Raw genomic sequence first — 25180 nt, 5'->3', positions numbered from 1 at the left:
TTATGAGCTTCCTGTTGAGTTATAGTAGTGATCTCCATAATAATGCTGGGTTCATTAACAAGTCATTCTGTGATTCATCTTCAAAAAATAAAAACATCTTTGAGTAAAGTATGTGCGGTAGTGTGCTGTACAGTTACAGCATTATGCCTCTGCATTCTTGTAACTTATATTCTCGAGGTTCTGGTCCATGAGCAGCCACTATACATGGCACATAGAATTTTACAGTGTTACTTAAACAATATAGGTTGGCTGTGCAGTGCTTTTGTGAGCCTTTTGAAGATTTCCAGTTTATTTATTTAAATAGGCTGGTGCACAAGGAAGGAGGAGGAACAAAAATCTTTTGCTTAATAGAAATATTGCGGTCAAAGACAAACGGGGGGTTAACACCAAGGGCAATGAAACGTGCTGTATATATTTCAAAATGAAATATACAATTTAAAGTCAAAAATAATGATAATGTTTACAACCAGTAAATCAAACAAAAGTACTTGCAAAAAGGTTTTATTTTTAAAAAGTATTCACAGACTTGGACAAGGAAAGATGTGCAGGGTCAGTTTAACATCATGTGGTACAACTTCCGAGAATACATCTTTTAGTGAATTTCGTAACAATCGGTACTCAAAATGGTGGCAGCCTGGTGGTGTGGTAAAAGCATAATGGTAAATATAAGTAACAAGCCTTCGAATACCAATACATAAAAAAGAAAAAGTAAACTCGAACTCTCTGCATTTCTATGATAAAATAACTATCTTGTATTTAGCATTAAAGTATTTATTTGAACTATAAATTTATCTTTAGAAAGAAAGAAAAAAAAAATTTTAATTAAAAAATATTTTATTATTTATACAGCCATGTTGTTTTGAAAATGATGAAATTGTTTTGTCCTGGAGTAAATGTGGGAATAAAAGAATCCAATCACAATTTAAACATTTTTGGCAGTTCTTTTAAAAACTGTTAACTCTCTTTTATCTACAATGTATAATAGATAATGAAAGTAACTTGTAATGAGCTATCGCCCCCAAAAAGAAACATGTACTTTGTAATTATGCTACACATCTTTTAGCAATGCAACATTTTTCACTTTCTGCACGTGAATTTTTCCACTTGCCTCTGACCATTGTATCGTAATATTAGGTTTATCTTTAACAAAATATTTCACTATTTTATTGACAGGAACTCTTGGGAAAGAAAATGGTGGAATTTACGCATCCAGAAGACCAGGGACTTTTAAATGACAGCTTTCAACAGGTCTGCATTTTCATATTTTATGATAGTTACACAGTTTTTTAATGATGATGTAAAGTATAGCTTTTCCAGAGCTCTTACATCTGCTTTAAAATATAAAATGGAATTCCTGAACAACATTTAAAGGCGTTAATAATAAAACATTATTGTTTATATATATTTGTTTGTAAATATCCCATTTATTCAAGTCTGGTTAAAGTGTTAGTTACAGTTTAGATTAACTTTCATATAGGGATAGAAGTTAGTGTACTGTGTAAATTGCCAATGTTGAAAAAATAATTTTTTGATAGGTCATCTTCAATACAAAGGAATATCTTTTTATCACAACATGTAGAATTCAAGATAGTGGAAAACAAGATAAAAACGTAACAAATATCAAAGTCTTTATGGCATTACATGGAATAAAACAGATAAACTTCTAGAAGACACGTTTTTAGCAGGAGAGTCGGAATAGAGCACAGGGAATATGTTGTAGAATTTAGCTGGAGAGCAGTATGTGCCTTAGAGGTGTACCTCAGAAACCTCCATAAAGTTACTTAAGAGTTGGATTTAAGGAGTTACAAAAGTAGGGCTAGGCAGAATAACTGAGTGAAAACTGCTGTCTTTAATTGTTCGCCAATATTTCTGATCTTTTGACAGTGCTGATGAAACTACTCACATTGTCTGATAGCTCCAGGGATTTCGTATATTTAGGCTTACTCATAATATCAGTTATAGAGGGTCAATGCTCAGGTTTTGTATTATTTCAGGTTATGAACTTGAAATAGCAGCATGAACTACCTTTTCTAAGTACTATAGAATATGGCTTCTTTTATTCCTCAAATGCTAGCAGTAAACGGCTAAGCCTGTTTTTCTCCCATCTGTGCTCAAACCTGCATCCCGGTCTTTTAAGGTCCTGAGCTAATCCATGTACTGGCGGATGAATGACAGAAAGAAACCATGCACACTTTGAGGGGAAAATCTATCAAGATTTTTCAGAATGTGCAATAATATAAGCTCACACTTTCATCTAATGACAGAGCAGCAGAGTGAGGTGACAGAGCAAAGGAGTTTAAATATGAGAAAACAATAGTATTTGTAGCTTTTATATTGTGAAAACTTATAGTATGGTAATAACAACATTTATTTCTGTGGCCCATTTCATGATGTAGCTCAAAGTGCTTTACATAATGTCAAAGGGTAATTACATGAAAAAAAAAAACAAATTAATATTAGGTAAGAAAAATAATGCATAAATAGAAAAATTATCTTGCTTTAGAGTCACACTGAATATTCACATGAATATTTAAATACCCCACAAGTAGGAACATACAGTAATTAAGAGATGTGTTATATTATTATACTAGGGGGCTTCGCCCACTCCTGGGTTTGGTTTACCAGATATACAATTTAAAGAAATTATTTTCATGGGAATTGTTACATATGCATTATTTTCACTTCTAGTTTAAAACTTTTGTAAAAACAATATTTGTCCTTTGTTCTGGCCCCAGGCGTGGTTAATTCTCTTTCTCGCAGGACGTTTAATGCTGCTCGCGTTGTAAAGTGGGGGGCAGAACGCACGCTAAGGAGATGCGGTCAGAACAGCTGCTGTCAAGCTGCGTGCTCTGCTTGTCACACTGTGCATCGATCATTTAAAAACAGCTGTCTTTTTGCCACTTCACGTCTCTGCCGCTCGTGTTGTGAAGGAGATGCAGTTGGATCATCTGCTGGCTTGCAGCTGCTTCTGGCGAGCTGCGTGTTCTACTTGTCTTTGTTTTAAGAGCTGGGAGCACATGAAGTGTGTCTGCCAAAAGCATTCCACCAACTGCTAGGTTAGATGTCCGTGAACTTGTTTTAAATTGTTTGTAAGTAGGGCGTGACATGCAAAAGTCACCGTCTCATGGGTTTTGCTTTCTAAGGTTGTAATGTCTAGTTTCACGTGTCATCAAAGTGTCTCTCCAAGATGATCAGGTCTTGATCACTTCGCTCAATCTCCCCGGAGGCATGCTTCGCTCCTGCCACTTCGCGTCTCTCCTGCTCGCATTGTGAAAGGGGCAAGCGGCGAGCTAAACACTTGCGAAGGAGATGCAGATGGATCAGCAGCTGGCTTTGTGCTGCTGAGGTGCGTGTTTTGCTTGTCGTGCTGCACATCGATCATTTAAAAGCCTGTACGGCAGCTGTCCTTTTGTCTTGCGTGACGTTAAAGTGTCTCTCGCGGGATGTCAAATTGTCTTCCGAGAAGATCGCATCTCATCTCCCTCCCAAGATTTTTTTTTTTTTAATAATAGAGAGATGACTAGCAGAGGAAGATGGAGTAGAGAGAATATAAACTAGTACTACATGATCAGAAATGCAACTATCCATTACTTGAATGTTAATAGTATGTAGCAAGATCCAGTATATGCCCTTATTTAAAAGTAGGTTGGTTATATGCTGAGTTAATGGAAAGCAGTCAGTGTGTTTTTAGAAATTCTGAAACAAGTAAGCATCTTGGAGTGTCAATGTGAATAAGTCGCCTAAGGTATTTTGTAAAGATAAGACATGCAAAGCTGAGCAAATTCAATAAGGCTTCTAAAAATGAAGACCAGAATGTAGAGGGATACTAAATAAGTAGAAGGATTAGTGGCTGTGAGCTGTGGCACTTTAATGCCAGACATTCAAGTGGTAGCTGATTCAAAAAAGGTGAAATACTGACATTAAAATTCTGTTTACAAAATAAATCCTTTTCCTTAACCAGATGCCTGTGCAAGTTTAAAATATGTATAGTTCCCTGGAGCGATTTCATTCTTCAGAAGAATGTCTCTGTAATTATGGTAAGTTTTGCATAAACAGAAAATCAGTGGTAGTCTCGATTTTAAAATAATTTAAAAAGTAGTGGTTTACTCTTCAGTTACTGTTCATAGAAAAGAGTAAAGTTGGTAGTAATCACTGATAATTGCAGTAGAGGCTAACATCTTTGGAACTATCATCAGATCCATATGAATGATTGTTCACATGTGAACGTACTGAATGATGCAGATAGCCATGGAAAGGTTTGGTAATGTGTGACTCCATGCATTACCAATTTGAGTTAAGAGTAATACTAAATCAAACGTTATTGTTTTAAAGTATAAAAGTATGCCTGATTAACGGAATGACACTTAGTGTTTACATATTAAAGCCGCTGCCATGGGAATGTGGGGCCATCTCAACAGGTGCGCGCTGTGAGGGCATGGCGGTTCTGGGCAAATGTGGTGCCAATAAAATAGCCAGTATCGGCTTCTCCACAGGTGTTCAGTAGTGCTGGGCGGTATACCGGTTCATACCGAAAACCGTTTTTTATTTTTTTTATGATATGGATTTTTCTTATACTGCAATACCGGTTTAAATTGCCTAAACGACGTTCGGAACTTGTGGAAACTGTTCAAGTGGGGACCTTTTTCACTGCTACACCGCTAAACACAGATTTGTTGCACTAGGGCTCTTTTTCATTGCCACACCACCAAATAGTGGGCGGTAGCTTATGTATGCCACACGGTGAAAATGAGCAGAGAGCATTCCGAAACTGAACTAAAAGTAAAGTTGAACATGATGAACAGAAGAACTTTTGCCAAAAAAAGGAGTCGCGTCGCCTGGAGATAACTTTAGTTTTAAAAGGTCAGATGTGTAAATACTGTTTCTATACTACTGGATAAGCCAAGTTTATACTTGTTTTATTTGTTTTCAATACAGTGTAATGTACCTGGGTACTGTGTAATAGTGTGACGACATGTTGACTTTATTCTCGTAATTTGTCATTAAAGTAGACCATCGTAAACTAAACTTCATCGTAAAATGAATATTTAATTTACTAGATTTTCTCAAACCCCGTCATAAGTTATATAGCACATTAATTGCTTTGTGTTAAGTGATTCTTAAACTTACTACTTCTTGCACTAAGAGGAGGCGCCGGCAGCGATCGCTGCACAGAATACATTCACTTCATGATCTTCCTGCTCTCTGAACATTTAGAATGCTAAGATAAATACTTAATATAATTTTCATGGTGAAATGCATTAGAATTAGAATTAGAACAATCTAGACGAGAACAGGCCATTCAGCCCAACAAAGCTCGCCAGTCCTATCCACTTGCTTCCTCCAAGAAAACATCAAGTCGAGTTTTGAAAGTCCCTAACGTCTTACTGTCTACCACACTACTTGGTAACTTATTCCAAGTGTCTATCGTTCTTTGTGTAAAGAAAAACTTCCTAATGTTTGTGCGAAATTTACCCTTAACAAGTTTCCAACTGTGTCCCCGTGTTCTTGATGAGCTCATTTTAAAATACAAGTCTCGATCCACTGTACTAATTCCCTTCATAATTTTAAACACTTCAATCATGTCACCTCTTAATCTTCTTTTGCTTAAACTGTAAAGGCCCAGCTCTTTTAATCTTTCCTCATAATTCAACCCCTGTAGACCTGGAATCAGCCTAGTCGCTCTTCTCTGGACCTTTTCTAGTGCTGCTATGTCCTTTTTGTAGCCTGGAGACCAAAACTGCACACAGTACTCAAGATGAGGCCTCACCAGTGCATTATAAAGGTTGAGCATAACCTCCTTGGACTTGTACTCCACAGATCGTGCTATATAACCTAACATTCTGTTAGCCTTCTTAATGGCTTCTGAACACTGTTTGGAAGTTGATAGCTTGGAGTCCACTATGACTCCTAAATCCTTCTCATAAGGTGTACTCTCGATTTTTCGACCGCCCATTGTGTATTCAAACCTAATATTTTTACTTCCTATGTGTAATACTTTACATTTACTGACATTAAATTTCATCTGCCACAAATCTGCCCAAGCCTGTATGCTATCCAAGTCCTTCTGTAATGATATAACGGATTCCAAATTATCTGCTAATCCACCTATCTTGGTATCATCTGCAAACTTAACCAGCTTGTTACTTATATTCCTATCTAAATCATTTATATATATTAAAAATAGCAGCGCCCTAGCACTGACCCCTGTGGAACACCACTCTTAACATCGCCAGTTCTGATGAGGTTCCTCGCACCATCACCCTCTGCTTCCTGTGTCTGAGCCAATTCTGCACCCATCTAAAAACATCACCCTGAATTCCCACTTCTTTTAACTTGATGCCCAACCTCTCATGTGGCACCTTATCAAATGCTTTCTGAAAGTCCAGATAAATAATATCATAAGCTCCACTTTGATCGTATCCTTTTGTTGCCTCCTCATAGAATTCCAACATGTTAGTAAAACACGACCTCCCCTTCTGAACCCATGCTGACTGTTCAGAATAACTCCTGTCCTTGTCATGTGTTGCTCAATCTTATCCTTAATAATTCCTTCCATTAATTTTCCTGTGATGCTTGTTAAGCTTACTGGCCTATAGTTGCTTGGATCTGCCCTGTCACCCTTTTTATATAATGGGATGATATTTGCCATTTTCCAGTCCTTTGGAATCTCTCCAGTGCACAGTGACTTCCTAAAAATGTGTGTCAAGGGTTTATATATGTACTCACTAGCCTCCTTAAGAACACGAGGATAAATATTATCTGGGCCTGGTGATTTGTTTGATTTCATCTTATTTAATCTGAGCAGCACTTCTCCCTCTACAATTTCCAAATCCCTCAGTACCTCCTTAGTAGTTGTGTTTACCTCTGGCAGGTTATCCACTTGCTCACTTGTAAACACCTCAGAAAAATGTAAGTTTAGGGCATCTGCTATTTCATTGTCTGTATCTTTTAATTCCCTTTACTATTCCTGATGAACTTGACCTCCTCCTTAACTGTTCTTTTACTACTAAAATACTGAAAGAATCTCTTGGGGTCTTCTTTCGCCTTATCTGCTATATTCCTCTCCAACTGTCTTTTAGCCTCTCTGATATCCTTCTTAATGGTTGCCCTCATTTTCTCATACGCTACGGTTCTCTTTGCAGTCATTAGTCTTATATGCCTTATACAGCAGTTTTTCCTTTGCAACTTCTTTTTAAATCTTTATTAATCCATCGTGGAGATTTTTTTAGTTTCCTATTACTTCCAAATTTAGGTATGTATCTGTCCTGCATTACATGTAAAACATTTTTAAACCTGTTCCACTGCTCCTCGACTGTCTCCACATTTAAAAGCTTATCCCAGTCTATCCTACTTAGACTTTGTGCATCTGCTCAAAATTAGCCCTACTAAAGTTCAACTTAACAATTTTAGTCTTTGCATCTGTACTCTTACAAAATACTGAGAATTGTATTACATTATGGTCACTTGACCCTAGTGGTTCAATCACCTCTACACCCTCAATTCTATCCTGATTATTACAGAATACTAAATCCAGATAGGCTTCACCCCTTGTTGGTGCTTTAACATGCTGTGTTAAAAACAGTCGCGATTACTTCTAAAACTCCTGCTCTTGTGCTCCTCCATCTGTAAGGTTATCCCAGTTAATATTTGGATAATTAAAGTCCCCCATGACTATAATATCCCCCTGTAAACTTGCCTTTTTGATATTACTAAAAAGATGTGTGTTGAAATTACTGTCTGAATTGGGTGGTCTATAACACACTCCTAAAATGAGACCTTTTTCCCTAATATTTTCCAGGCGAAGCCACATGTCCTCACTAAGATGGGGCTCATCATCCAACTGAAGATGACTTACATTTAATTCCTGTTTGGCATAAACAGCAACCCCACCTCCTTTTCTGTTCTGTCTATCCTTCCTAAAAAATGTGTATCCCTCTATGTTACACTCATCCCCATCTTTGTTATTTAGCCAGGTTTCCGTTATTGCTATAATATCATAATTGTGCTCTGCTACATACAACTCCAACTCACTTACCTTATTTTTGATACTTCTAGCATTAAGGCAAGCTATTTTTAATGTGTTAATCCTTCTATCTTTACGTGTTTGCTTAAAATTTACATTACTATGCATTTTTATTTCTACACCATTGTTTGTTCTTCCATGTATAGATCTAAATCTGGCCTGTCCTAAACTCCCTGCCCCCCCATTCCCTAGTTTAAACAATCCTCGACTAGCCTACACATACGCCTCCCCAATACATTGGTGCCCCTCCGGTTCAGATGTAACCCGTCACGGCGGAACAGGTCCCATCTGTTCCAAAAGGAGTCCCAATGCCCCATAAACCTATACCCTTCATTAAAGCATCCATTAATCATATGGGGGCATGTTTTTCTGGTTGGTTTACTCAGCGTGCTTCAGTTTCTGTTCAAAGTCATGTAGGATGTGGGGTTTTGCTGTGCTATATTGTCCCTGCTATGTGCTGGCGACTCGTTCAGAGATGGGCGCAACTCTGAATGGATGGCATAATTAAACATGTATAACGAAGATATTTTTAAAGTTCTGAACACTCCATGGGCTAAGTTTATAACTCGTTTTAATTTCACAAAGACGTTTATCGTGTGGTGATTGGTTATGTGGTGAAAGAATAAGGAAGGAAGGAAAAAGGAACTGGGGTTTTGGTACGCCAGATAAAGACAGCATGCATGCAATAAAGATAGCCCGCTCAGAAGAACATGCATTGAATTCTGTGTTTGGTCTCTGACCAGCAGATCAGAAACCCAACATTTGCACAATATTTAAGTTAAACCTGTGTGATAGCTATTCATACATCCAGTTTTTTGGAGCCTCGTCACTCCTGCCATAAAGTTCTCTACACTGAACATACACCTGGGGACCCCTTACTGCAAGGGAGCAGCACTACCACCTCACTACCGTGCATGTGTAATACCTGCTTTAATGCATTTCATCATGAAAATGGTATCAAGTATTTATCTTGGCATTCTAAATTTTCTGAAAGCAGTAATATCATGAAGTGAATGGTTTCTGCATGGTGATTGCTGTCTTCTCTTAGTGCGGAGGAAGTCAGTTTAAGAAGCGTAGTGATTAACCACTGGGTCGGGGAATGTAACACAAAGCATTTAATGTGCTGCATTAATTTATGACGGGGTAAATTAAGTAATTGATTAAACATTGATTTTAGGAAAAAGTTTAGTTTACGACATTCTACTTTAATTATGAAGTAAACTATGGGAATAAAGTGGAAATGTTGACTTTGTTCTCGACATATAGTTTGTTTTTTTCTTCCCAGTATAGTTTAGCTTGAAGCAAGGTCCATATTAATGCAGTTTGCCTAAATGATGGTTCAGTTGCTAAAGATGTCATCACCAAGTTGCACTTGTTTTATTTTATTTTAATTTGGTGAATACTCTGTAATCCACCTGGGCTTGAAGTCTTGAAGTAATAGTGCAACTATCAGTAATAATACTATTTATTTTATTGTTATTATTTATTAGTTTAAATATTATGCAGTTTAATGATGATAAAGTTGTTTAAAAAGTCACTTTAACGTGTCAGTGGACAGAGATTGTTAACATTAACAGAAAGTGTAGTTCGTTTACAAAAAATATTTACTATTTATTCCTTTTCTAAGACATATTCGGTGCAATACAATTTTTGACAAGCACTAGAGGATATTTTACTAAGTCTAAATGCCTCTTTGTATGGTTGAAAATATGTTGTCAAAATTAGTTTGTTTTTGCAAAATTTGTTCAATAAAAAGGTTCTATATTTTGACTGCATCTGTCATGCAATGTGATACCTTCTCCATTAGTGCCACCCCCTTGAAAACTATCACTTTATGGGGCAATGCAAAACTGTATTAATACTTGTGTGCACATTAAAATGTTTTTTTTTTTGTACAATGTACAATACTCTTGACAGTGGAATAGGTTATTCTTAGCCAGTAATTGCAGTGGAAAATGTGGTTAACATCCACTCATGCATGGGGAAAAAAATATCGTTGAATACCGTGAAACCGGGATAATTTAGAAAAATACCGTGATATAGAATTTTGGTCATACCGCCCACCCCTAGTGTCCAGTTTTACATGCCGATGTCCTCGCAGGTGGTTTAAGGCACAGCGTCTGGAAGGAAAAGCCGGGATTTGCTTTTGCATCCGAGGTTGAGTTAGAGATGGGGATCCCGTATGAGGCGTTGAGCCAGCAACTGGTGTGGTTTAGCTCACCATACCTGTTGACCATCCAGGAGGAGCTTACACACGTGAAAGGAGTTCAATTTTAAATAGAAAGTTGCTAGGGGTGTGTTGCGGCGTGTGACGTGAATGTGACAACATCTGCCTGGATAGGTGCATGCCGTAGATAGGGGTGGTAGACTGGCTGAATAATCTTGCCAGTTATATTTAAGGAGTTGACAGCAAACCAGGGTCATCAGTGGACTTAAAGGCGAGGTAAGGTTAAGCACTGCTGAGCTATTGAAAGAGCAGTTGTGTTATTTGATGGCTTTGTAAATATTTATTTGTACATGTATATCTCAGAGTGATAATTTTCATGGAGGTATATATACTTATTTGGTAATGGGATAGTTTTTCTTTTAAGATTGTTTTTTGTTTTTGTATATGTATGCACTTGATTTTTTTTCTTGTGCATTTTTTTTTTTAAACTTTCTGTGCTAGGGATAAAAAAAAAATCGGAAGACCACTTTCATTTTTGGATTGTGCGTGTATGGTTTTTGTAGGAATGCACTGTTTTTGTTATAAATACACCATTTTTTCTTTTTTTTTTTTTTTGTCCTTTTTGTTTTCATTTACCTTTTAAAATACTGTCAGTGCTGAAGGACTGTGAAACAAAGCCCGCCTAACACTACTGTGTTTTTGTGGTACAGCACTTTTGTAAATGAACTTGTACCTTTCACTCTTCAATTTTGGTCTGTGTTTCTTCCCTCTGTTGATCATGTTTGGCTCATTAACCATCAGATGTCCAGAGTGTAGGTTGGGACCATGTTTCCACTACACGGGATATAACAAAAAGTTGCAGTAAATAGATGTTCTATGTCCCAATCCCAATGAATGTACAGTACTGGTGTATACAGTGTTTCTCAAGCTGACAAAGTATTTTTCCTGAGATAAGGAAGAGCTCTTTCCCATTCTAAAAGATTAAAGATAATAGTTGAATATAAAAGCATAACAAAATATCCTGTGAAAGGGAAAGTCAAGAAGATGATCAGCATTTATTTATATAGCTTGTTTTCATACAAATGATGAAGAAAGAAAATTAATTAAAATAAGATTAGGCAATACTAAGTAACAAAGAATAAAGTAAGGTCCGATGGCCAGGAAGACAGAAAAAAACAAACCAAAATAAACACACACTCCAGAGGGCTGGAGGAAAAAACAATCTGCACAGGGTCTAAGGCCATGAGACTGCCCAGCCCCCACTGGGTATTCTACCTACAATGATGGTTCACCTCAAGCAAAAGTCTAGGCATCAGGCTTTCTTCTAAAAGTGATCTCTTCACACACTTTCCACCTAAGTACATATAATCAAATGCCAACTCCAAAAGTGCAGACAGACACTTGAGTGCGATGAGATGAAAGAAACCTAGATAATCAGCTGCTGTGCAGATTCTCTGGTAAGTTGGGGTTATTCTGAAGCTGTAAAGTCTAAGCCATCTCAAAAAAGGAAGCTGCCCACACAAAAAACAGAATATTGTATAATCAACAGCAAAACAGGGCTCCTACTCAGTTTTTTTTGTGAAAACAAAAGGTAAATCTAAAATTCTCTAGAAAGCAGTGATCAGAGTGTGTCAGCATGCTCCCAACATTCCCACGATCTGTTACCTTAATCTGTTCCTTTTCTGGTGCACAGGCCATTTTTTTCAGTGTTCTTAATATATTAGGGTTGAAACAATTTCTCTCCCAAGAGTTTTGCTGTAGTTCAGAGAGTTTTTGTGCCAGTAATTCGGTCTGTGTATAGAATGTTCCAAGGCAGTTTACTTCTGACTCCATTCTGTACAATAATGAAATTGAGTGGAGTTAGGCTTGACATTTGATAACCTGCCATTTTGAGCTGAAAGCTGCAAATACTACCAGATACACTTTTAACTACCCCATGAAAAATCCCATCAAAATAACCTCTCAGAGTACTGTCAAAGACTTTCTCTGAATCTGAAAAAGCCCCTTTACATTTTAGTATTCTATTCTGGAATTGTCATTTTATAAATATATCTGCTGTGTACCTTCCAAGTGTATAGATGAACTGGCTCCCAAAATAGTTCAATATGCGTCCACATTTAGATAATGTTTGCATTGAATTCCTCCCACCCAATTGCACAGCAGTGCTTCAGCCATTGGGTCTGGGCATCATTCGCACCCTGAAAGTGTATTATCGCAAGGAAATGCTGAGAAAAATTCTTGTCAGCATAACTTGTAGACAGGAAAAGATTAAAATCAATGTGAAACAAGCTATTGTAATGATTGCAAACGCCTGGACGCAAGTTAAAGAAAGCACTATAGCAACAAATACAGAATCTCATCACTACGAAATATTTTTTAGGTCCCTGGCAGTTCGTTGTAACGGAATTTTTCTTTGAAGTATATAACATCAGTTACCCACTGACTTAACAGAGGTGGGTTAGGATTCTTCTAGTTGAACAAGATACGTTTACATATTAATAGCAAAATAAAGGCAGTTAATTTGTTTGTCCTTTTGGTACACACCAGAAACATGTGATGTGGTGAAGCGGGAGCTCGATTGCAACATTCACAGGTTGGATCTTGCCCTGGAAACATTTTTTGACAATTTTAAATGAGATAGATGTGCTTGATAAAAAAAAAAAAAAATGTATTTATTAATTTATCAAAGGAGTGGCTTCAGGACAACTCTGTGAATGTCCTTGAGTGGTCCAGCCAGAGCCAGACTTGAATCCAGTTGAACATCTCTGGAGAGATCTTAAAATGGCTGTGCACCGATGCTTCCCATCCAACCTGATGGAGCTTGAGAGGTGCTGCAAAGAGGAATGGGCGAAACTGGCCAAGGATAGGTGTGCCAAGCTTGCTTGTGGCATTATATTCAAAAAGACTTGAGGCTGTACCTGTAATTGCTGCCAAAGGTGCATCGACAAAGTATTGAGGCTGTGAATACTTATGTACATGTGATTTCTCAGTTTTTTTGTATAAATATACAAAATATGTATATGTGTATATATGTATGTATATGTGTATATATTTATATGTATATATGTACAGTATATGTGTATATGTATGTATATGTATATACAGTGGTGTGAAAAACTATTTGCCCCCTTCCTGATTTATTATTTGCTATTTGAACTGCTCTCATCCGACAAATGCTTCAGAGCCTTTCCTGTACGGACCTCACTGATCAGAAACAATTTCATTTCAAGAACTATAAACGCACTCAATCAATCCATCAAGTGCTCCTTATAGAACTATTTGTACTTACAAGTACAATCGCCTCACTGTAAACTTGCGATACAATTAAAATATTGCACAACCCGCATCACTTTATAAAGTGCATATTTACATATGATGACAATATCATTTTTTAAGATGAAATGCAGCAAAATACAGTGGTGTGAAAAACTATTTGCCCCTTCCTGATTTCTTATTGTTTTGCATGTTTGTCACACAAAATGTTTCTGATCATCAAACACATTTAACCATTAGTCAAATATAACACAAGTAAACACAAAATGCAGTTTTTAAATGATGGTTTTTATTATTTAGGGAGAAAAAATCCAAACCTACATGGCCCTGTGTGAAAAAGTAATTGCCCCCTTGTTAAAAAATAACCTAACTGTGGTGTATCACACCCGAGTTCAATTTCCGTAGCCACCCCCAGGCCTAATTACTGCCACACCTGTTTCAATCAAGAAATCACTTAAATAGGAGCTGCCTGACACAGAGAAGTAGACCAAAAGCACCTCAAAAGCTAGACATCATGCCAAGATCCAAAGAAATTCAGGAACAAATGAGAACAGAAGTAATTGAGATCTATCAGTCTGGTAAAGGTTATAAAGCCATTTCTAAAGCTTTGGGACTCCAGCGAACCACAGTGAGAGCCATTATCCACAAATGGCAAAAACATGGAACAGCGGTGAACCTTCCCAGGAGTGGCTGGCCGACCAAAATTCCCCTAAGAGCGCAGAGGCGACTCATCCGAGAGGTCACAAAAGACCCCAGGACAACGTCTAAAGAACTGCAGGCCTCACTTGCCTCAATTAAGGTCAGTGTTCACGACTCCACCATAAGAAAGAGACTGGGCAAAACGGCCTGCATGGCAGATTTCCAAGACGCAAACCACTGTTAAGCAAAAAGAACATTAGGGCTCGTCTCAATTTTGCTAAGAAACATCTCAATGATTGCCAAGACTTTTGGGGAAAATACCTTGTGGACTGATGAGACAAAAGTTGAACTTTTTGGAAGGCAAATGTCTTGTTACATCTGGCGTAAAAGGAACACAGCATTTCAGAAAAAGAACATCATACCAACAGTAAAATATGGTGGTGGTAGTGTGATGGTCTGGGGTTGTTTTGCTGCTTCAGGACCTGAAAGGCTTGCTGTGATAGATGGAACCATGAATTCTACTGTCTACCAAAAAATCCTGAAGGAGAATGTCCGGCCATCTGTTCGTCAACTCAAGCTGAAGTATCTTGGGTGCTGCAACAGGACAATGACCCAGAACACACCAGCAAATCCATCTCTGAATGGCTGAAGAAGAACAAAATGAAGACTTTGGAGTGGCCTAGTCAAAGTCCTGACCTGAATCCAATTGAGACGCTTTGGCATGACCTTAAAAAGGCGGTTCATGCTAGAAAACCCTGAAATAAAGCTGAATTACAACAATTCTGCAAAGATGAGTGGGCCAAAATTCCTCCACAGCGCTGTAAAAGACTCACTGCAAGTTATCGCAAACACTTGATTGCAGTTATTGCTGCTAAGGGTGGCCCAACCGGTTATTAGGTTCAAGAAGCAATTACTTTTTCACACAGGGCCATGTAGGTTTGGATTTTTTTTCTCCCTAAATAATAAAAACCATCATTTAAAAACTGCATTTTGTGTTTATTTGTGTTATATTTGACTAATGGTTAAATGTGTTTGATGATCAGAAACATTTTGTGTGACAAACATGCAAAAGATTAAGAAATCAGGAAGGGGGCAAATAGTTTTTCACACATGGTTCCATGTTTTGTATGTATATATATATATATATATATATATGTATATGTATATGTATGTATGTATATGTATGTATGTATGTATGTATGTATGTGTAGATGCTCCTGTAGGAACACTGAAGACGTTTTCCTGCCCACCAACACTCCTTTTTCACCGGCCGGTGTCTACCCTCGCTGTCTAGGCATTCACACTGACTGCCCATTTGCCCGGACGCAAAAACTCACTGACCACCCAGTTAGTCCCTTTCGTCTGTGGTAAGAGTCCACATGCACGTCTCAGCCACGCGGCGTTTGTTATGCCGCGGGTTCACTATTGTGTTGTTTTTTGCTCTCTCCAGAGTTCCATCTTTTCATTCACTTACTGTTGTATTCTCTCACCAACCCGTTTTAGACATCCGTGTCTGTCCACAAGTGTTTAGCATTCAATAAATAATTATGCATGAGATTGACCGTGTGTCTACCCAGTGCAGAGAGGCGTGGGTAAACCGTTGAACCCCATTCGGGCTGCAAGACGTGGAATTCCCACTAAGTGTGACTCATACGCTCCCACTCATTACGTCACTACCCTTTGTGCACACCCCCCTCCTACCGTGGTCGGGTATCTTAGTGGATTATATATAGAAAAGCAGCCAAAACCAAGGGGTCCTTAAAACATTCCTTTACAACTGAGGTTAAAACACAATAAAGTAAGCAGTCTTTAAAAACCGAGTTTACAGTTACAACGCACGACCACATGCACCATAGCAAACTGTTTTTACACGCTACATACAGCAATTCGCATCCGCGGCAAACATGCGTCTTCTTAGATGCTCCTGCACTTTGTTCACACCCCCCTCCCACCTCGCTACTACCGCATGACGGACAGAGCTGAATGGACGTCCTTCTCCTCTCCTCCCATTCTACACTCCTCGCCTTGCACCCCCATATATCTGTCTGGCAGGAGAAGGCGCGAGGACGGACTGCCAGTTTTCAGTCACGGACGATTGTGTTTGTTCATTCCGTGCATTATTACAATGTTGCTTTTCTTGCTGATTTACTACATTCCCGATTTTTCAAATGTTAATTTTCTCCCTGTGCTTAAAAATCATTAAAAAACCGGCCTGATGATTATGCAGCGTATGGTACGCCGCGGGTTGGCTAGTAAATAAATAATTATGAACAACCTATGGTAAATTTTTATTTCATTCCATTTACTTTCAAATAAAATGTTTGCATCCCCTAGTGATGATATTCTAGTACTTTAAATTCTTCACACGTTAGCTAAAATAACACATGGCTTCACATTTTTCCAAACTGCTAAATGAGGCAGCATGATTTAGGAAGTGTACTTCCTTTTTAAGTTATGCAGGGTTAAATGGAATGATGGCATCTGATTTGGAAACTTGAAAAGAAATACTGCATGTAATTTGGTCAGAGGCATTATTGACCTTAAATGTAAAAATTTTACCATCCCCAGAATTAAGCCTTTGGCTGTGATAGTCTTTATTATAAAGTGAAGCTCTATTTTGGCCACAAAAAACCCGCACCTACCAGATGGCAATTGTAAGACAGCATTATTACCCAAATTATTTAAGTAAAAGAGGAAGATATAAAATATTCTATGTGTATTTGTTCATTTCCTTATAACACTGTTAACATGTTTCACTTCTTTATTGTAGGTGATGAAACTAAAAGGTCAAGTACTATCTGTGATGTTTCGGTTTCGGGCAAAGAACCAGGATTGGATTTGGATAAGGACTAGTTCTTTCACCTTTCAGAACCCATTCTCTGAGGAGATTGAGTATATAATATGCACAAATTCCAATGTTAAGTGAGTACTATAAAATGTTTCTTCTTAGTACTATATCAATCCCCCATTTCATTTTTACATAAGCATAATGGTATCTTTCTTAGTTATTATGAAATGAAGTATAAATGATGTTTATTGTAAATGCAGTTCAACCAGTAAACTGTACAAATAAAATACATATGTCTTTTAAATGGTACGATTATATTTATGTTCTATAGTGCTTCACACTGATTTCTACATATAATTCTGCAAAGTGTAAATAAAAATCACATCATCCTGAGATTAGTTTATTTTTGTTTTTAAGGAATGAAAGCATGAAATATTTTTGATTAACAGTATAATTACCAAAGCCTTTGAAAAAACTTGTAAATGCAGCCCACCTTAAATCCCTTCGCACCTTTCCGTCAACATCTTTTGTCTTGTAATTATGTCGATCAGCACAAGCGGCCTGCTGTACCATTCCCCTCGCCACCGCAGAAAGGGCAAGTAGTTCTCCCAGCTCAAGCCTTGATTATCTTGGAGTGAAGTGCTGGAGTTTTAGACGGGAAATAATAGATCGTTATTTGGAATAAATAAATATCGTGTGTTTTGTGTCTATAAAAATCTGTGTAAACACATCGTTAAAACAAAGGTTTTTCATGTTTTAGTAATACTAGGGGGCTTTGCCCCCTGCTCGCTTCACTCACCAACCCCTGTGTTTGATTGGATATACAATTTCAATTTTTTTTTCCTTTGGAATTGTTTCAATTTCATTATTTGAAGTTTTACTTTAAAGCTTCATTAAATGCAATATTTTTTGGAGACGCATTCTGACAATGCAACGTATAACTGCCCTTGAGTGAATATTGTTTGTTTTTCTAATAAATAATCAGACTTTTTCTAATGTTTGTCCCTGTGATTTATTGATTGTCATAACAAAAGCTATTCTCACGCAGTAAATTGTAAACATTTTAATACGAATGGCATATTATGGTCCATTATTGTGTAAATCCACGTTTTGTGCATAAGAATGATGCGAATGCAAAAAGACTCTACTCTTTGCCTTTTATTTCTGACCTAAATTTGTCCTGCTCTTTTTTCAATTACATCTGGCTCTGATAATTGATCACCTTTTGTTTTGCGGTAATGCGATCTATCTTTTCTTTGATACTGTAGCGACTGACATGATAAAGTGTCACAAAAGTTTTACTTGAACAATCGCTGACTTCGTAACCCCAAAGACAACTTTCCAGCACCCTCTCCAATCCTTCATCCCCCGCGTCTCGCCCCCCTTACCGCATCAATCAATACCCCGCTATCAGTCTTCCGTGCTGTACTCTGCCCTCCCTCAATCGGACCGAACAGTCACTTAAAACCAAAAAGGCCGCCACCTGGCTGAGACGCTGCAATACTTTCGAATTTTACTGGTTTCATAATCTCTTATCTGCCTTTTTTTCTCTCCAATGCCTTTGGGTGACTATTCTCCATATTGTCCTTATACACTTTATATGTGTTGAGAGCATAGGATGTGTGTGCACTATGTGCTTTTACATGACTGACTGTTTTTTGATGCATGTGCTCTTATATGATATCTGTTGTAAGTAGGGTGTGTCTTACAAGAATCTCATGTTCCATGTCCCCGCGAGACGGCCCTGGCACAGTCTCTTGGCACCAAGTCTCATGTTTACAGTCCCCGCGAGATGCTCCATGGCAAGACTCTTTTGTCTTGCGGGTCTTTTAAATGTCTTTCGAGAACTTCTGAGAAAATCCCGTATCGTTGCCTTGCTTTTGCATTCCAGGATTTCTTTTTATAATAGAGAGAAATTACAAAATGTAGACATGAACTGTATAATGTGTTTAGGCCAAATATCAAATAAACATTTTCACAAATGGTGCATTTGCAATACGACAGCTTACGTGGTGCAGTGGTAAGAACTGCTTACTTTGTAATCAAAAGGCTGCAGGTTCAGTTCTGGGTGCCTTGCAGATTTACCGTTTTCAGTAGTGAGCTGCTCTTATTGTTAATATTATACATTAAAAACATACATTTAATGTGTGTCTGTAATAGCTGGTGTAAATGTATAGTACTTGTACTTTTTTTGTTTTGTTTTTCCACTTTTATTCTATTAGTCACAATCACGATAAACCCTTCCCCACCCAGATCTGACGCTGTTCGTTTTTTTTATTTGAAACTGGGACTAACTATGGACATCGGTTTAAAAAATGTGGTCACTGATTACAACCACAAGAAGGTATGCAAATAAATATGAATATGAGTAATGTTGCATCAGTGCCACAATGTTTTCTGAAATGTACTATACAGGTCATAAAATTAATTATTTCAAATATCATATATACCTATGTCTCTGTTTTTGTCACTGCGGCTTTGACATCATGGACCATAAGGTGCATACTAATTCAGCATGAACACTCCATAAAACTGAATAAAACAAATTTCAAATGACAGTGAAATACGAAGAAGGCAGATTAACCAGCGTTTGTGTGTCAGCTTTTATTTCTCCAGATCAGAGAATTTCCAGATCCATTGTCTCAAAACACCACTCACATCTATAGTTATTCCCAGTTTCAAATTAAAATGAACAGCGTCATATCTGGAGCGGAGTATGGGGGGTGTTATATCGTAGTCGTGACTGAGAGAATAAAAGTGGGGAAAAAAAATACTAACTTCTACAAGTATTAAAAATTTACACCGACTATTACAGACACAAATCAAATGTATGTTTGTATTGTATAATAACAATAAGAGCAGCTCACTACTCAAAACGGTAAATTTGCAGGGGAGCTGGTATCGAACTCGCGACCTATTGATTACAAGTCAACAGTTCTTACCGCTGCACCACAGAAGCTGTCGATTTACCCTTGTACCTTTTGTGAAAGTGTTTATTTGATGTTTGGACTTCAGCCTTCACACATTATACAGTTCATGTCTACATTTTGTCATTTATTACTAAAACATGAAAAACGTTTGTTTTAATGATGTGTTAACATAGAACACACATGAAATTATTTACCTTATACAACTCTAAGTAGCTCACTCCCAGATAATCAAGGCTTGAACTGGGAGAACTTCTTGCCCTTTCTGCGGTGGCGGGGGGGATGGTATAGTAGGCTACTTGTGCTTATTGACACATTTACAAGACAAAAGACGCTGACAGAGAGGTGCGAATAGATTTATGGTGGGTCAGAATTACGAGTTTTTTCGTAGGCTTTGATAATTCTAGTGTTAAGTATTTGAGTGAAAGGGATATTGTGGTAATGTACTTTTGACAATTAAATTTTCCAGCTTATTTTTCTAATGTCATTTAAACATTTATATTGTATAACCATAACTACTGTTAAGAACCTTTTTATACTAAGTATAACTGACTGATAGAAAAGTTTATTTTGCAGTGATATATAAAAGGAGGCTAAGAATATATATAAAGTTGGAAAATTATGTATGGGAAGTGTCTTTAGTTATACTGTATGTAATGTGTTATGACATCAATGCCCTGTCATTTGAAATATTAGTAAGCCAAGTTTGCTGAAAAATAAAAATTTTCTAGAATGTGTATTTTTCTTAGCAGAAGAATAAGTGATCATTTGTTAGTTGGGGGCTTTTTTCAACATTATTGAGTTTGATATTGTATCTGTAATTTTTGCAGTGGGGTTGGGGGTTAACTTTTTTTTGATACTAGTTTTGCAATTTTCCTCACCCCAAACATTGTGGTAGCAGGGCCCCAAATCAGGATTCCCACCCCGCCTTGTCTTCTACCAGCATGCAGAAACCCCAGCTGAACCAGATTGGCAACCTTCCTCTGGAAATGAGTCCAGGGCAGAAGGTTTCGAGGTGAGACTATCCAAACTCCCACAGTTAACATTAAAATATATATTTATTGTCTGCCTGTTTTAACTTTTCTTTTTATTTATTCATGGTGTTGGGTCTATTAGTTCTTACTTCATCTTGAGGAGGTCCTATTATTTTCATGAACAAATGAGCACTTTCTGGCCTAGATACTATAACTAGGTTTAAAACATTTTATTTGGTGGCTTAAAACTTTGCACAGTGTGTGTCTGTATAATATATATATAGATATTTACTTGGCTGTGGTCCACTTTTTTAGCATTTTTCTTTTTGATTTCCTTTTATTTAGGCGTCACTTGACACTAGACTACATGATGAGGTTATATAGGGCTTGGTGAGCATTCACATTTTGGTTTTGGTCACGAAATGTTGACTCAGTAGGACAATTAAATGGTGAAATAAATTTGGTTTGATCCAAGACATTTATAAATGCATTAATGAAAAAAATTATTTGATGAATTTTCATGCTTACAGAAATGTGGCAGTAGGGATAGACTAAAGTAGCAGTGTAAATGGAATCAAGATCTGGGCAAAACAGGTGCACTTGTTATATTACTCTATTATTGTAAAGTCTTTGTATGCCATAGTTTTTCATTACTAACATAGTACTGAATATTCATTTTAGAATCTGAAGAGTACTATAATACCTCACACATTATAAAACAGTGAGAACAAGGAAATTAGTTTAACTAACTAAAAGCCCATGCATTAAATGACAAGAAAGTAGAATAATGGTTGAATACATTCTAATGCATAATAATAATAACCAGCATTGTTCTGGATTGAGGAACATAATTCTCTACTAGTATATATTTTCATTGTATCTTCCATTGTGTTCTGTATGATAGGAACCCAACAGCCATGAGATTATGCAGGTCCAAATTGTAGACTTGTATAATAACTCATCAGTAGGTTAAAGATTTTTAGTTGGTTTATCTAAAATGTTATGGAGATGTGGTATGGTAATGACTAACTGGAAGGAGAACCTGTGCATGAAGAGTTGCGTGGTAATACGTGAGGGGACACGAAAAAAAATGACTGAAGAGAGAGAGAGAGAGAGAACTTACTGTATTATAATTCAGAAAGATTGGTCTCGTCCTTTACGGGAGATGGACGTCTGAAGCGGAGCTCCGTTGCAGCAGCTTTATTTTTTTCTCATTATCCCGAGATATTCTGTATTTACCTAACCTAGGGAGTTTCTATTACAGTACATAAACATAAGTAACTAGAAAGGGGATCAGAAAGAAATGGAAAAGAAACCTAAAACTACACCCAAGTCTAGACGGACATCAGGCGCAAGTGCAAGGTATGGCCTTTGAGAGACTGACCTGGAACTGGCAGGCGAAGCACAGACTTCCTAGGACCCCGCTCCACTGCAATATTTCCAGTCAAGAGCGAAAATGGGAGCGAAGATGTAAGCGATGCAGGTCACGATAGTGCGCCAATTCCAGAAGATCATTTGAAACTAGAAATGGCCTTGCAGTCCGTGCTTTCATCTACTCCTCCCAAGCCGGAAGCATCGGCTGTAACGGGGGTTGCCATTTCACCCACGGAGCACAAAAGCTGAAACGATTTCTCCGAACTGAAGGAAATGATTGCAACATTGGCCACGGCCACGGTCATAAGTGAGCTCAAGAAAGACATTCAGAAAAATATGAAGAAAGAAATAAATGGCTTGCTCAAGACAATCGAGAAGACAAACGAGAAGCTGTGGCTGGAGCTACAAGAGATGTGGCAGGAATATAAAGACTTGGAAAAACTTAAATATAATCGTTTTGATGCAGTCTTTAAAGATATGTTGAGAAAAATTGAGGAACACATTCAGGAAAATGCGTCTAAACTGAGAGAACTTGACGATCAGCTGGAAGACATTAAGCTGACGTTCACAGCTTGAATTGAAAAAGCAGAACAATTGGCATCTAACGCAGATGGAAAGCTACAGCTGCGAATTACCAATGCAAAAAACTCTGAGACAGACTTGCAGCTGTGGAAGATGGATGCAGAAGGATGGATATTAGAATCGAAGATCTACCTGAGAACCGTGGAAGTCCAAACCCAGTGAAATTTGTAGCTAAACTATTCTCAAAAATAATTGGAGAGGACTTTAAATCAGATACCGAGATAGCGGCAGCTTATCGCATACGTGGATCAAATACCTGTAAACCTAGCTCTTTAAGTGTCTGCTTCGAGAGATTACAATTTAAGCTTCATGTAAAGGCACTTCTCAGACACAAACAAGAGATTATATTTGAAAATAACCACATTCGTATTTTCCCTGATTTCTCACCCTCAACAGCTGCTATACGTACAGCTTTTTACAACATTAAACAGCGGTTATAGAAAGCCGATATCAGATACAGCCTCTTGTTTCCTGCCAAACTGAAAGTGGATATTCAAGACAAATATTACATCATCTTCTCCAAGGAGGAAGCAGAAAAGCAGTTAAGAAAGCTGATCCCGATGCTTTTTTGAAATGCGAAAGTGAGTCGCATCCTGTCATGGTATTGTAAGAAATTACCTGTTATCAGATCTGCTTGCAATGATACGGGTACCACAATTATACATTCTTTTTCTTCTCGGCCACTTTTTGTTTGTTTTAATCATATTTACATGCATATGTGTGGAAGAAAAGTTTTTTTCCCTATTTATTTATTTATTTTTTTTATTTTCTATTCTAAAGGAGACTGTTTAACATCATACCCTTGGTTTATTATTGTTGTTGTTATTGCATCAGGGTTTACTATGCTTATTCAGGGCCACTTTTTAACACCATTTCCTGGGTTTACTGTCTTAATATTTCAAGACTGTTGATGATTATATTTAATGCTTATAGTCTGTTGATGATTATATTTTATGCTTATAGTATTTAGATTTTATCACCAATAGATATCTACTTTTTAATCCTCAAATGCCGCTGCTGGAGGGCCTGTTTTGTTTTGGACATGCTCTGTTTCTAGGTATGTCAAACGACCGGGACTTCGAAGTGGGGTCCAGTCTCACGTAGGGAGGCAAAATGGGGGGGGGTGGGGGTAGAGAAAGAGAGCAAGCTATATCTAATCTATCCTTTTAATCCTTATAATTATAATTTCCAACATAACAATAGGCTGCATGGCAAGAACTCATGGGAAAATTGGAAATTAAGGTTAAAACTGTCTCACTTCCACTACACAATGACATCAAAAATTCAGAATCAATGACAGTTAACTATGTGAGCTGGAATGTTAAAGGCCTAAATCACACATTAAAGAGAAAGAAAGTATCTTCTCACCTAACAGGTCTAAACGCTAAAATAGTATTTTTACAGGAGACCCACTTATAAAGCAAAGGTCAGTTCTAGCTACAAAAAGACTGGACTGGCCAAATGTTCCATTCCAGCTTTACAAAGAAAGGCTAGAGGTGTGGGAATTCTTATACATAGAACACTCTCATTTGTAGCATCAGATGTAGTATTTGATCCTGAAGGGGGATATGTGATTGTCATGGGCAACTTAATTAACTGTAAAGTGATTTTGATAAATGATTATCTACGCAGTGTCAATGATAGGGAATTCATGCAAAATGCATTTGCATCTATTCCCAATGTGAACACTCATAAAATTATAATGGCTGGGGACTTTAATTGTGTTTTAAATCCACTCTTGGATAGGTCTCCTGTCACAGGGGGATGACATCTAAGGGCTCATTTATACTTCATGCTCAGAACGCGTACGCGCCCGTATCATGGCTGCCACACGTTCCCAGCGTTCATTTCACGCGTCCTCTGCGCAGGTCCTCAGAAATTAACGCAACGTGTGCGCGAGTTGCAGCACCAGCAAAAAGTCGGGGGGCGCAGTGTGCTAAAAGTTGGAATGTGACGTCAGAGTCTCTGTTTACTATCCACATGTGACAGAAAGCCTCTATGCAGATCCTACGGGGATCGATGTGCGTGCTTCGCTGTTTGATGAATGGTTCAATGTGGTGAAGCAAAACACCGAGATGCAGATGCATTCATGGTGCTTTTATATTCAAGCGTCACATATTCCCGATCGTAATGACATGATGCATTTTAAAAGTCTTGCATAACATCTTTGTGCCGTCTTTTTTTTTTTTTTTTGCAACTTCACAACAGCAACATAATGTATAGCGCTGTATTTGAGCTACTGAGAAAAAATAAAGGACACAGTGAAAATGTGTATTTTGTGATTAAAGTGGAAATTTCGGCTTTAATCTCGAATTGTCCACTTTAACCTCGTAGTTTACTTTATCATTAAAGCAGACGGTCGTAAACGGCATCCCAGTTTTTAATCGCTACGAGCTTCTTGGACCTGACAGCTGCGGCAAGCAGCAATAGATC

The 25180-nt window shown here is 37.6% G+C and overlaps 1 protein-coding gene across 3 annotated transcripts in view; it reads left to right on the top strand.

Moving 5' to 3' along the window:
* LOC120538020 (aryl hydrocarbon receptor nuclear translocator-like) overlaps window positions 1–25180 on the top strand; it is a 139201-nt gene that overhangs the window by 72239 nt on the left and 41782 nt on the right. For 2 of the 3 annotated variants that reach the window (XM_039767391.1, XM_039767382.1), the window contains exons 12-14: window positions 1174–1248; window positions 16873–17024; window positions 20719–20832. In XM_039767391.1, the coding sequence (XP_039623325.1) occupies window positions 1174–1248; window positions 16873–17024; window positions 20719–20832 (341 nt within the window). The remainder of the gene's footprint in view (window positions 1–1173; window positions 1249–16872; window positions 17025–20718; window positions 20833–25180) is intronic. The other variant, XM_039767402.1, reaches the window with a different exon arrangement.

This window comes from Polypterus senegalus, chromosome 1 (genome assembly GCF_016835505.1).
Source record: "Polypterus senegalus isolate Bchr_013 chromosome 1, ASM1683550v1, whole genome shotgun sequence".
Classification (NCBI taxonomy): Eukaryota; Metazoa; Chordata; class Cladistia; order Polypteriformes; family Polypteridae; genus Polypterus; species Polypterus senegalus.
The sequence above is the reverse complement of the archived record's forward strand: the minus strand, read 5'-3'. Positions and strand labels throughout refer to the sequence as shown.